Raw genomic sequence first — 14,099 nt, forward strand, 5'->3', positions numbered from 1 at the left:
ATTCTTTCTTTCCTATTGTGATTTACGCTCGAGTCATAGAAAATTTCGGGCTAAGAAAAACTTGGGTTAAATTACATCTTTTCTCAAAAGAGACTTGTGCTCTGTTTATGGAACACTTTGCACCATAAGAAACTAGGGTAAATTCTTTCTTTCCTTAAGGCCAATTCAAAGAATTATAGATATTTCATTTATAATTTTACTTCAAACTCAATATTCATATATATTTTTAAAGTTAAAATGAATTCTTACTCATTAACGCGACAGACCACGAGAGTACGAGCAAATAATAAATAATAGGTGATATTAACATCACATTTTGTTTCTTTCAAATTTTTATTAGTTGAAAGAAGAGTTTTGAAGGGTTAGAGTTCTTCTTTGAGATGTCGTCGGCCGTTAAAAAAAAACTTTCAGTAGAGATTTTACATAACCTCAAAGTTAGCCAAAAACACTGTTTTTACACTTTTAGGTTAAGATATCTCGGGAATCTGACGTGATGGACAAAATCTGCCGCCGGATTTGGATTCAGCGACTCAAAAACCTTCGAAAATACCTAATCATGGTTCGAGGTCAGTTCACTTTTCAAATTTTGTTGCCCTGTGTAATCTAATCAATCATAAAATTGACTTAGGGATAGAAACAGAATGTCACTTTCATGCAACTGCTTATCGTAAAGGATAATGTAATGGTCTGACAGAATAATACGCATTTTTGAACGAAAAGTCGTCGTTTGCTTAGGCTACAAAAACATTTGAAAATATAACTTTTTTTCTTTATACCTGTGACGCGGTCCTGGCTAGAATAGCCGGTCCTGTCTGGCTCGCTCTCTCTCTCTCTCTCGCAGCTCGCTCCTTCACTGTTGCCCTGGCGAGCGTGGTGGAAATTACGAACCGATACCGATGCTTGCACCGCTTTATTTCAGAGCCAATACCTGAGCAGGGCATCGTCATTGAGAACCAATTAGGAGAGAGAGCGACTGTGGAAACGAGAAGAGAGAGAGATTGACGCGTCGCGTGTAGAGAGTAAGCGAGCGCGAACGACCCGCAGCGATCCGCTCGCAAGAGCGAAGCCGCCGGCGTTGCTCGAACTGGCGCGCGAACGGTTGAGAAGAGAGTTCGAGCCAAGATCTTGAGTTATAAGGATCGATTGTGATGGCCAAGCGTGTGCACGCGAGAAAACCGAATAGCCAAGCGGAGACAAAGGAGCGAAACGACGCCAAGCAGAGTACAGCCCGTAGAAAATTTCCATCGACGCTCGAGGCATCGTGGAATCCAATTGGACCTGCTGAAAGCCTGCTAGTAGCTCCAGTAGTATTTCCTGCCAGCAGCATTCGAAGCATTTCCTGCCAGCAGCACCAGCAGCGTTTCTTACCAGCAGCCTTCACCAGGTCAGAACGTCTTTCTCTCCTTCTCTCTCTCTATTAGCAAGTGCGTGACGCCTCGACGAAGTGCTGGCGATCACCCGCGAGTACGATGAAATCGGCAAACAAGGCGAGTCTCTCCTTTGTAGTCCTTTCAATTATTGTAACGTGTCTCCGTGCGATTGTCCGCACGAGCGCAGGCACGCGGCCGCAAAGGACGATGCGTAAACTCGCGTCATCGCTCTTTTGATTGTTAAACGTTGAGGAATAAATATTGTTGACGAATATCGGGAGTAATCATTGTGTGCGCCCATCAATCCCTTCCTCTCATTTCAAAGCCCAAAACACCAATTTACGAGGGTGGTCCGATAAGTACTTAGTCTCACCGCCCGATGGCGCCACTCTCGCAAAAGAAATCACGTAGTACAATCTTCTCGATGGTTACTGTCAAGATTTCAGCCGGATCGGTTTTGTAGTTTATTTTTGAGAGCGTGTGAAAGCAAGTGTCTCCGTTGATTTTTCAAAAATGGAAAAAGAGCAGTATCGGTCGGTGATTCGATTCTTGTTTTTGGAAGGGAAATCGCGCAGCGAAATCAAAAAGCGCTTGGATGCTGTGTACGGTGACTTTTCTCCTTCGATGGCGACCGTCAAAAATTGGTTTAACGAGTTTCAACGTGGTCGCACGTCGATTTTTGAAGAGCCATGTCCAGGTGCTCCGAAAATGGCTACCACGGAGGATAACGTGAAAAAAATTCACGATCTCGTATTGGCAGATCGACGATTGAAGGTGCGCGAGATAGCTAAGATCGCAGGCATCTCAAAAGACCACGTGGGTCATGTTCTGCATGAAATTTTGGGTATGAGAAAGCTGTCGGCGCGATGGGTGCCGCGTTTGCTCACTCCGGACAACAAGCGCAACCGTGATACAACTTCAGAGCAATGTCTGACGCTGTTTAAGCGCAATCCGAAGGAGTTTCTACGTCGTTTCGTGACAATCGACGAAACATGGATCCACTGGTATACACCACAGACAAAGGAAGAGTAGAAACAGTGGACTTTACCCGGCGAAAGTGCTCCGAAGAAGGCGAAGACTGCCCCATCTGCCGGAAAGGTGATGGCCACTGTTTTCTGGGATTCACAAGGTGTGATCTACATCGACTACCTGGAGAGGGGCAAAATGATCACAGAGCTGTAATATGCCGAATTATTGGGCCGATTCGACGTCGAATTGCAGAAAAAATGGCCCCATTTGGCGAAGAAAAAAGTGCTTTTCCACCATTACAACGCACCGGCTCACACCTCCGTCATCGCCATGGACAAATTAGTCGAATTAGGCTACGAACTGCTGCCCCATCCACCGTATTCTTCAGATTTAGCCCCGTGCGACTTCTTTTTGTTTCCAAACTTGAAAAAGTCACTCGCCGGGCAGAAATTTGAGTCGAATGAGGAGGTAATCGCTGCCACGGAAGCCTACTTTTCAGACCTCGAGGAAACGTATTTTTCAGATGGGTTAAAGAAGTTGGAGCATCGCTGGGCCAAATGTATCGAACTAAATGGAGACTATGTTGAAAAATAAAACGCCACTTTTCCAAAATTTTCGTTTTTCTTTTGTAGGCTAAGTACTTATCGGACCACCCTCGTAGTGACGAGGCCCATCATCACCATTTAGAGGAACGAAAAAGTCTCCCTTACCTTCCCCTTTGAAATAATTTGCGACACGAAGCTTGGGTACGGGCCTTTGCATAGCTCGTAGGAATTATTAAAAAGTATATTTCCCCAAAACGCGTGAAATTTAAAGAATAGTGTCACATACCAAACAAGAACATAGAATGCAAAAAACATGAAAATAGAGAGGTTTTTACAGCAGAAAAGTCAAATTTATGTATAATAAAGTCATACATACTTTTTACCTATGTAAATTTAGTGATATAAATATATGATTAATATAAAAAATATAAAAAAATTATTGATGTTAAGTTTCATTCTCATACCCAATATCGCTAATTTTTACATATGTTATATCCTAACCATTTACTGAACAGATAAATTTTTATGATATTTTAATAGGGTAGAGTAGAATATCGATTAACAGAAGATTTTTGTTTTTCAACAAACCACAGTGTGAAACAAATTTTTCTGTAACCTTCGTTGTTTGACATTCCGGTGGGCCCCGAATTTGTATTCAGCAATACGTAAAACTTGTAGATATGCTATTCTTATTAAAAAATAAAAAAATATTTGTAATTTGACCTTCAAATGACCTTGATCGAGACCTGGTAGGATATAACGGATTCATTCATTACAGATGACATTGTAAAATATTTTTACCTCGAGTGCATTACTATATTCCTATGTAAAATTGAACACTGAATTCATTTCTGGCATAAAGTAAATACTTAGAATCATAATTGAATGAATTAAAATCGATTTTTTTTGAATTTCAAAATGAAATTTCTAGGTGTGAGCCGTCATATTGGAGCCGTAATTTTATATTTTTCAAAATAGTCACATCGCAAACAAAAGTAGAGTATAAGATAGAAATTTTAAGCATATCCACGATTTTTTAAGTGATCTATAATTTTAGACAGAGTCATTATCCGTTTGACATAGATTGATCTATATTTATATATATATTTAGTTTCTTTGTTACAACTCTCTTCCTCTCTATCTGTCCGTCTGTCTTTCTGCCTCACTCCCCTCTAAATCTTGCATTGCTAAAGAACGTTAAATGAATATTTATCAGGCTCGTTCGTTATGAATGATAAGTTATGATTTTGTATTGGGATTATGGAATTATTATTAAGATTGTTGGTTTGTGTTGTATTTCATTATTTGTTGTTTTTATTAATAAGCTGAGAATATTCGGTGATAAGAGTAACGAATGCGTAAACTTGCAATTGGTTCTTTAGAAAAGTCACACCGATCTTAAGAAATTGACTAGAGAGCTGATAAATCGTATCTCTCCGTTGGGATTTTCAACTGTGCTTGTACGTTCATTATCCATCTCTGGGACCGATTGGTGTGGCGCTTGGAATTTCATAGTGAATATCAGCAAGCGAGAAGCGCGGTTAAGGCTGCGTCAAAAAGTTAGAAGACGCACTAAGTCTCAGTGCGAGGCCGAAGGGCCGAGCTTAATGCAAGCAACGAGGAGCAAGAGTGGCACAATTTATCCGATGTATAAAACGTACTAGGTTTCGGACGAGAACAAACACCACATGTGCCGGTGCGTTATTACGACTAGAAGGATGAGTCGGATATCTTTGACTGGATGTGGAGAGCTTTTGCATACTGGTTGAATCTAGTCTTTCGTTGAAAGGTGCATAAAACTTTGTCAGATAGAACGAGCACTGTATTGAATAGAACAACTGACTCTGGAGTACCGGTGGAGGAACGGACCAGAGCGGCTCGAAACTTTAGTATGCGTGCAACCGAGTGAATGCTCTAGAATGAGATGTCAATAGCCACTACCGACGTTGAGTAGATTAAGAATGAATCTATCCCGGATGAGAAATTCGATACCGCTGTAGCAAACGCCTTCTTGAGTTCTCGGTAAAATATAAGTACACTGGTTAATCCGTAAAAATTGGAAATAATAAAAACAGGATAGAAAAATTTACTCAAGAAAACGCTAAGTGAATTAGAATAAAGGACGAAATAAACGGGTCTGAGATCTTGAGCTGAAAGAATGAAAGACCGGGTAGATCAATCAAAATTCGTAACAGCAAAAATAATTCCTTTAATTCGGATGAGTATAAGACTGACTTGACGAGGATATTTGCAAGAGTGGGTGTTCGAGAAATTTGAAATGCACGGGCCTGCGTTAGCCGTGTTGATGTAACAATGGCAAATAGGCTAATATGGTGAGTGCTTTCCGTGCCTGATCGTTGACACTTTCGAGAAGTGCCGATTTGGATTCGGACAGTTTTTTGGGAAATGTAATGTGGTGTCAAACTTTTTACAACCTAAAAGATGACGAGGTACTAGAAACTATTGGTGGATGGTACTGATAGAGAGGACATTATTTTTATCCTTTTGGTATAAGAATAATGAATTAAGTTTAAGTAGTTTAGAAGAATTTTTTCGAATTTTAACGGTGAAATCGAAAAACACATGAAAAGTGCTGATCTGTATCAAGGGTTTTAGTTACGCATTCAAACAAAAAAAAAATCCTTGAACGACTACCTGACAGCCTTTCAACACATCATTTCACGGTATGATGGCGCTTCCTTGGAATAGGAAATAATTAGTGGTAAAGAGGGTTTATATCCCATGTTCGCTCGATTTCTGTACTGGAACAAGTTTTTCTTCCTGCGAGAGTTGAAGTGAGTAAGCTGCACATTTAACACATACCGGTTTGCATACCAGTGGCTAGTAACATATATGTCGCAGATGCAGCCGATTTGTGCTCGACGAAACCGACTCAGAAATTGGCCATTGTGACAGTAGGAAAGATCGAAAGTATCGTAGAGTTAACCCCAGTAAAGAAGACCGGCAGTAAAAATTTGATGCGTAGTAATATAAGAAAAGCTGGCATGGATTCAAAAGACAAGATAGCGATGATCGTATTATAACTAGAAAGGAATGAAGTAGAACGATTGAGGGCAATAAGAATAATAGAAGTATGAGGGCGGCTGGCGTTAAATTCATCACCTTTCCGGTGAATCCGTCAATGGGAGAAAACCAATCACGTGCTATCCCGTATAGTTTAGTTTCTCAGTAACGGATGATGTAACGATAACACAGACACGAAAAATCTTTTGATTATTTTTTTTGATAATCTTTCGATCCTCAATTTATCAATGGTAATTTCTATAACTACGGAGGTAGCGAACAATGAAACTTGTAGTATTCGAAATGTAATAATCGTGGAGGAAACAGACCATAGTCTATCTTCCACCTGAGGACTGCTCGTAACCAAGAAGTAGAGACAACCGTTAAGCCTAGTGTGTTGGACAATCCTCGACTGGTGGTAAACTTGAGTATCCTTCCAATAATAAATCAGTAATTATTATTCCAATAATAAATCAGTATTATTCCAATAATAAATGTACCAGGAAGTTGACGAGTGAGCCACGATCTCATTCGGCACAGCCAAAAAATAAGTAGTAGCGTAGTAAACGTAGGAGGAAGGCTAGGATTAAGGGTAAGCTGGCCTTGGTAGTTCAGAGACAGGAGTCATCGGAGGAAAACGCGGTCGTCGCGCGATAGTGAGAAGAGACCAGATCGAAATGAAAAGCGCGATTTAAAGCAGTCACGACGACGAAGTTACCCGTCTTTGTATGCCCCAGTCTCACTTATCAACGAGACGGATATGACGAAGTCAGCTGAAGAATCCACGCAGGAGCCGCTCGCTCATAATAATTCACCATCGGAGCTGGCATCTCTGTCGGACAATGTGCAATTGCATGTCGAATAGTTAGGTAGGCTCGCAGGCGTGCTCGATTCCTATTATCCTATCCCGGCGTATGTGTGCATGACGTAGCTCTGGTGCCTTCAGGTCCAGCGGAGCGTGCCTACGATCTGAGGTGAGGAGTAGCGGCATCAATGAGTATGGTGATTGTTTATTTATATGATAGAATAGATGAATGGTATGAGTAGAGAGCGAAATGAACTACTAATAACATTATATTGAGTATAGTGTCAAAAGCTTGCAGCAGTAATTAAACTTAAAACTTAAAATTTAGGTAAACTGAATGTTATATGTTTTAAAAAAATAATAAATTTATATTTTTAAAAAGAATAACAAATACTTCACTTACATCAGAGATTGTGCAGACATAACCTTCACAAATAGCGCAATGGGATAAAGATGAGCAGCATACAATCGTTTGATCGCATTTCCACTTACATCAAGGATACAATGTTTTCCCTAAAATAAGTTATGATATTAAATACATATTTATGGATTTCTCGACTTTAACTAAAGAGATCAAGAAAATTTTTTTTATTTTTTATTCTATTAATTGATTATTAATATTTATTTAATATAAAGGGTAAGTCATTTCAATCGATCCACTTATTTATCTGGGTATAGCATGGGTTGGGAAAGACAATGGTATGACATCTTTGTGTCATATCAGTGTTGACTTTCTGATTGATTTTAAAAGGTTATTTGAGGATCAAAGTGATTTTTTATGGGCATTTCTTCTTTTAAAATAGGATTCGTAAAGAGCGAGAAATTTTACGCCGAAATGATATTTGCAAACTATATCTAAAAAGATCAAATCAAGATAAAATTGTAAAAATTTGTTCAAAACTTTAATCTTATATGTATTGCAACCAAATAAATGTTAAAGTGAATTTATAGGCCAATAACGTAGAGATTTTTGACATTACGGCCCAATTTTTAAGGTTATTGAAAGGTCGAAAAATTATTTTAATCTTGTTTTTTAACAACAGATTTTGAAACAGTGGGATAATTTACATCCAAAATAATACTTCTTAATTTTCAAAAATTAACCATACATGGTTGAATAAAGGTGAATTATCAAACATCTGTTCAGAAAACTTTTACTTTTATTACTTTTAATTTTTACGAATACCATTTTTTTCAAATTTTTTTAAAGGATTGCTTAGGTGATTTATTATTGTTTATAAGTTTTCATCGTTCACATTATTTCTAAAATAGAAGCAACATAGATTACGTAAATTGTGACGGGCGGAGCGACCGTTGAGTTCGCTCGCCCTGTTCGCCTCTCTCTCTCTCTCTTCTGCGTGCATTTCCTTTTGGCCGCTGTCACATCGAATTCAAACCGAATTTCGACGCACGATATGGCTCTGTTTTAGGTCTGATTCCTGATCGGCGTTGATGTTTGGCACGAGAGGGTCGGAACGAGAGCGGGAAACGAGAGAAGAAGGGAGAGAGACATAGTGTCGCCGGCATGAGTCGCACGTGTGTGCTTAGCCGGTGACGCTTGACCTGTAGGGATGGACGCGGAAGACGCCGCGAAAAGCGCGAGATCGCAAGGACAGTGTGGCTTTGACCAACAACGCACCTATTAGCTGGATTAGCCTCGCGACTAAAGTGAGTGTGAGCAGCGTGATTACCAGCTCTCTTGCAAAAATTACGCCAGACTTTAGGGGAGAGGACCGACTACGACGTGATAGATCCACCTTCTTCGAGGATAGCAGTCAAGCCGACGGACGTGGACTTTCTCTATGGCCCTCCCTCTTAAGGTCAGGTACCCTTGTTTTTCCTTGGTGCGCGCTTCGGTTTCTCTCTCTCTAGGCATCATATTGGCCGGACGTGGACGGGTGGTTGTGCGTGCGTAGAATTCGCACCGCGTTCACGGAGACTTGCGGGATTATTTTGTAAGGCGACGCTTTGCCTCCGGTGCGTTAATTCGCACGGGACAGGCTAGCCTGGACTTTGCCCGACGCACAAGTCAAAACATGCCGGATATGTAAATAGGAAAATTTGAATAAAGAGTGTAATTGATTATAGAAGAAAAGATTTTATATAACCCTGCCTCCTCTTATAATTAGATAAAATCGCGACTATTGAGATTGTCGGGTAATGGAAACCCATCATTAATTTTTTGCGACGAAGCGATTACGCCTTCCGGACTTTTCCCCTTGAAATAATTTGTGACGCGACGTTACTTGGGCTTATTTCCGACTCGAAAATAGGAAAATACAAACGAACGTGTTACATGGTATCCCTTGTGGGGAAATCGCGAAAATCGGGATTGAAATAGTCGTGAGAAGAGAGAAATAGGACGCGATATTATAGTCAGGAATTCTAAAGGAGAAAATTAATTCGAAGAAACAAAAGAATTTAAAAAGGTCGGTTGAGGCTGAGAGGAGGGGTAATCGAACGATCGGCCGAGCTGCGTTATTTGTTCGAACAGTATTTGTTTGCGCTTCTCATCTCGGGTTCAGAGAGCGCGCCGAGCGAGAGAGAGATATGCGGTCATATACGTAGCATGGTTGTGCTGTCGTTGCTGCGCTCAGCCACAGATGAGTGAATGATTGACCTAACTTGTCGAAAGCCACTACTCACCATATTTACAGCATACGGCCAGTAAAAGGACGGACAAGCGATGAGATTTAAGAAACTGTTGTTGTTAGTTAGACACTTGATCTACACGGCCGTTAAATAGCAATCTGTTTAGATCGACAGATTATTTAAGGTGCGCCCTTGACTGGGAGCCGCGACGAGTGTGAGTAGTTAGAATATTGGTTTTTTTATTGTGAGATTAAGGACTCAGAGCAGTGTGTATAATCCGCACTACCTGAAATATTATTTTATTCTATTGGAGTTGTAACGGACAGATGGGAGTCGAAACAAATGCGTGGAAACCGTATTCGTGGACAAAGAGTGTAGTTCGGACTGCGATTTAAGACGAGTTAGTGTTGGTTATTAGTGTCCTTTGTTTTAATTTTGTTGTCATAATTGTGACAGTTGCGCAATGCGGTCGTCGGTTGTGCCCACATCGCGAACGTGACGGTTGACCGGGAGTTCGGGCAGCGCGAGAAGCAAACGACTCGTCAAGATGCCACCGAGTGCGACGGTGAACGCGATTATGCGCGAAATTTTAAAAAGACAGATCGGTGCGAGCTCTTAAGCGGCGAATCAATGAGACGCCGCCCGCAGAGTTAATGAGTCTCCTTAAAATCTATGGCCTTAGCGTGACAGATAGCTTTAGGGAACTCTAGGAGCGCATGTTGCGCTACATGATCTCACGTGAGCGGTCGGAACTCAATCCATCCCTGGGTCCTGGCAACTTTGAAACGGGCTTTATGCCAGGCCCACCGGAGCGTATTCTGCGTGACGAATCGCGTGAGGTAAATATGGACCTGCAACCGGATGAAAGCGGAGTGCGCGACGGACGAGTGGAGGGTCAGATCGAGCCTGCGTTAATCCGTAGGCGAGAGAGTTTGGCGTCCGCGGATAAGCGATCGCGACCGGTTGCGGTGCAGAGAAGAGGGTCAAAGCATAGGATTGAAGACGGATAAGATAATGCTCAAAACGCGTCGGATGCTGGGGTGACGGCTCCCGTCGATACAGGGAAAGAGTTGGCACCTCACGGAGAGGGAGCGTTCCAGGATATCGGGGATGAGTCCAACGTTTTCAGACAGGTATGGAATATCGTCGCGAGTCTGCCTGGATTAGTTATGCGAAGGGAAGTGCGAGCAGCGTTATCTCAGAGTGTGAATAATTTATATCGCGTAGAAGAGGCCGCGTTGGGAATGCTAGCGGGTAGATGGAATACGCCGCGCGCTGAGGGGATAACAGCAGCTCGGACGCCACATAGACGGATGCGAAAGGAGCGATTGTCTCGCTCTGCATCGCGCCGGCGGCGGGAAGATAGCTCACGTGAGCCGGTTTCGGAGGATGAATTTTTTTCAAAGGAGAGTGATGCCACCGCAAGGGGAATTTTAGGGTTGTCAGATAGGGGCACGAGTACCCCGGCATTATCACGCGAGGTAGGGAAGGTCATGAAGAAATGGGAGGAATTAGTTAAGTAACTGCTGAAAAACGGCGCTCGAAATGATCACGCCGTGAAAATAGAGGGAACGTCACCGCGCGTTAAACCACGATTTACCTATACGAGGGGACCTAAAGAGGAGCATAGGCCGAGGTACCCATCGGTAAGTGAGTAGGAAGATAACTAGAGCGAGTCATCGTGTTCGGACGCGGCGGGGCTGGCCAGTCGTAGACCGAGGCATCTGAGGACTATCGGGCGCTCAGGTCTGCGTCAGCTCCGACATTATAGGTATAATAAATCGGTAAACGCGGTAAAGGCCTTTCGCTCTTGGTCGCTGAAGTTTTCGGACGACGGTGGAGCGGAAGTGGATGGTTCCGCGGGCGATATCCGAAAATGTCAGGATTTCTACGGTTTAAAGGACGATGAAGTACTCAGGGCGGTGGGTATAGTACAGGAAAGGCTGCGCTCTGGTACCGGAATAATGAGTATACTTGCGAGCCCTTGCGGATTTGAAGAAGGAATTCGGAAGACATTATCAAAGAGAGGATCTGTACCAAGAGTCCGGTTATGGATGCAGGCTGAGGGCGAAATGCTGACTGATTACCTGACCGCGTTCCAGTGCATCGTTCGCCGTTTTGATAGGCTCCCTTCGGAGAAAAGGCAGGTGGCGATTTGCAAAGAAGGCTTGCATCCTACCTTCGCGAGATATTTGTACGGGAAGTCGTTCGCCACGCTCCGGGAGTTAAAAAGGGTAGGTTAAGAATTCGAGCGTCAGCGAGCAAGGGAGAAGAGATGGCAACCGCTCCCCGGCGGCCGACAGTATGCTTGTTCAGGACGCGGCGTATAGAAGTTCAGCTGGACCAGCGAGAAAAATGGTAAGTTATGCGGTGACAGAGGCGGAGAAGAACGTAGAGGTGACACCGGAGGATAGATCAGGTGCACGGTGTTCGAAAAGGCGGTTAAAGAGGAAGAGCAGCAACATGTCAAAGAATGAAGTATTAACGGCTGCGGCATAGCAGGGCGAGGATGGTAGGCCAACCTCGGGTGCAGGAGCATCGATCCCGCCAAGTTTGGTTACCCAGCAGAGGGGCCCGCAGCGAAGCAGCGAGGGCTCAGGCGTGAGCTCGCGCGCGTTCGGGGGAAATTATTTTTCGTGCGGAGGACGGGGGCATAGAAGCTCGCAATGCCTGAAGCGCGTTAACCGTAAGGGAGGTAGGCCGCCTCCCACCTTTTATCGGTGCAGACAAGCCGGACACTTTGCGAATGTATGTCTGGGAGCTATGATTAGCTGCCAGGTTTGCGAGACCGCGGGGGTAGTTTTTAGGAACTTCCCCACGTGTGCGGCTAACCTGGGACTACAGGGAAACTTACAGGCGGGGGCCGAAACTCTCTCGTCGTCCCCTGCTTGAGTTTGCTCAGCCGAGCACGGTTGGCGCTTGAGGTGCCCCGGAACAGGGTGGCTCGCGCAACGAGAACTATCAATGGGGAGGGAAACGGTCGTAAAGAGGTCGAGCCCGGTGAGGCTGCGTTGTTATTCGCAGTCGAACCGCGCGACCAGAGTAGGGATGGCACGATTGGTAGGTCGGTGCGTGGAGTCGAAGGTGCACACTCAAAGGTAGTTAATGATAGGGCAGAGGAATATCGGGATAGTTTATCGCGCCGTTATGAGCAGTTGAAAATGTCGGATCTCGAGGATGTTGAATTTTTGAAAACAGTAGGAATCGAAGGAAACGAACCACGAGAGTTAGTGAATGAGAGGGAAGATCGCACTGTCATAAAAGGAAAGTCCGGAGTAGTAAGTGAGCGATCTAATAGAGCGCAGATTGAGCGCGTGGCTGAAGAGTCGCCACGAAGCTCCCAGCTGTTCTCAGATGGGCTAGTAGAAAGAGAGCGATCCGATCGAGCTCGGATTGAGCGTATGGCTGAAGAATGACTACGACGCTCCTAGCTACTCTAGGATGCGCTAAAAGAGAAAGAGCGATTTGATCGAGCTCGGAAAAAACACGTGGGTGAGGAGTCGCCACGACGCTCCCTGGTGCTCTCGGATGCGCATCAGGCAAAAGAGAGATCCGATGGAGCACGGGTAGAGCGCGTAGCGATGGCATCGCCCTGATGCTCTCCGTGGTTTTTGGACAGCCGCGAGCGAGGCAGTAAAACGGTGCGACATGGATCCATGGTCGAAGATCCGGCGAGCTGTGCGAGGGTGGCAAAGATGCCTTCCGTTGCATCGGAGGGAAGAGCCGAGGCAAGCTCGGATGATTGGTTCGCGAGTCCGCGTGAAGACAATAACGCAGCTCAGGTGGCAGTAGTAGAAAATAGATTTTTTCTAGCTATTAAAATAATTGGAAATATTTATTTAGCGTTATTAGATTCTAGTGCGCAGGTTACGGTTGTTGGCCCGGGATTAGTAAGTAGGTTTACGTCGCGATTGAGGACGCCAACAATATTCGTAAGAGGAGGGTTGGATCAGGAACCGGATCCTTTGGGCGATCTTAAATTGTATCTCGAGATAGGAGGGAAGAGTGGGACGATGATCGCCTGTACTGCAGTACAGTGTGCGCATGATTTGATTTTGGGCGCGGATTTCTGGAACGCAAGATATTAGCATCGAGAGACGGGAATGGCGACCTAAGGGCTCGCGAGAACGGATTCCTTTCGCAAGTAATGCGGACGGGACGGCACACGTGTTCGCCGAGTGCGTAGGATTCGTGAGCTATATGAACGCGCAGCGTGAACCGGTATTGGTGTTGGTGCACAGCATAGTGCCTAAGCCCGAAATTGCCCCGGCCGTGATAAATTTAATCAAACACGTGATAGATGAGGAGGATACGAGACTGATTTAAACGCCTATACGACGGATGTCGCCACCGATCTTGAAGATTACTCAAGAAGAGACGACGAGAATGTGGCTCGCGGGGATAATCAGACAGTCAAATAGTCAATGGAGTAGCGCGCCGGTCGTGGTGAAAAAGGTAGACAGGACGTATCGATTTTATCTGGACTTCCGTCCAGTAAATAAAGTGATAAAGATCGATGCGTACCTGATGCCTAGTCTCGATTCAATTTTGGATCGACTGCGCGGTGCCGTATTTTTGTCGAAGGTTGATCTCAGGTCGGCGTTTTGGCAGATTCCCTTAGACGAAAAAAGTAAACAATTTACAGCGTTTGCGATTCCGGGGTTGGGACTGTGGGAGTTTGAAAGAATGCCCTTCGGCCTGGTAAACGCGTCCGCGACGTTCATGCGCTTCATGGACGAGCTATTGGGACCTGAATATGAACCGCATGATTTTGGTACATGGACGATTTATTGG

At 44.1% G+C, this 14,099-nt stretch overlaps 1 protein-coding gene across 2 annotated transcripts in view; it reads right to left on the reverse strand.

The window, feature by feature from the left end:
- LOC131671708 (disks large 1 tumor suppressor protein-like) overlaps positions 1-14,099 on the reverse strand; it is a 1,979,893-nt gene that overhangs the window by 127,680 nt on the left and 1,838,114 nt on the right. For both annotated transcript variants that reach the window (XM_058948341.1, XM_058948331.1), the window contains exon 17: positions 7,117-7,226. In XM_058948341.1, coding sequence (XP_058804324.1) covers positions 7,117-7,226 — 110 coding nt within the window. The remainder of the gene's footprint in view (positions 1-7,116; positions 7,227-14,099) is intronic.

Source organism: Phymastichus coffea, unplaced genomic scaffold (assembly GCF_024137745.1).
Source record: "Phymastichus coffea isolate CEN01 unplaced genomic scaffold, Cenicafe_Pcof_1.1 PCOF00010, whole genome shotgun sequence".
NCBI lineage: Eukaryota > Metazoa > Arthropoda > Insecta > Hymenoptera > Eulophidae > Phymastichus > Phymastichus coffea.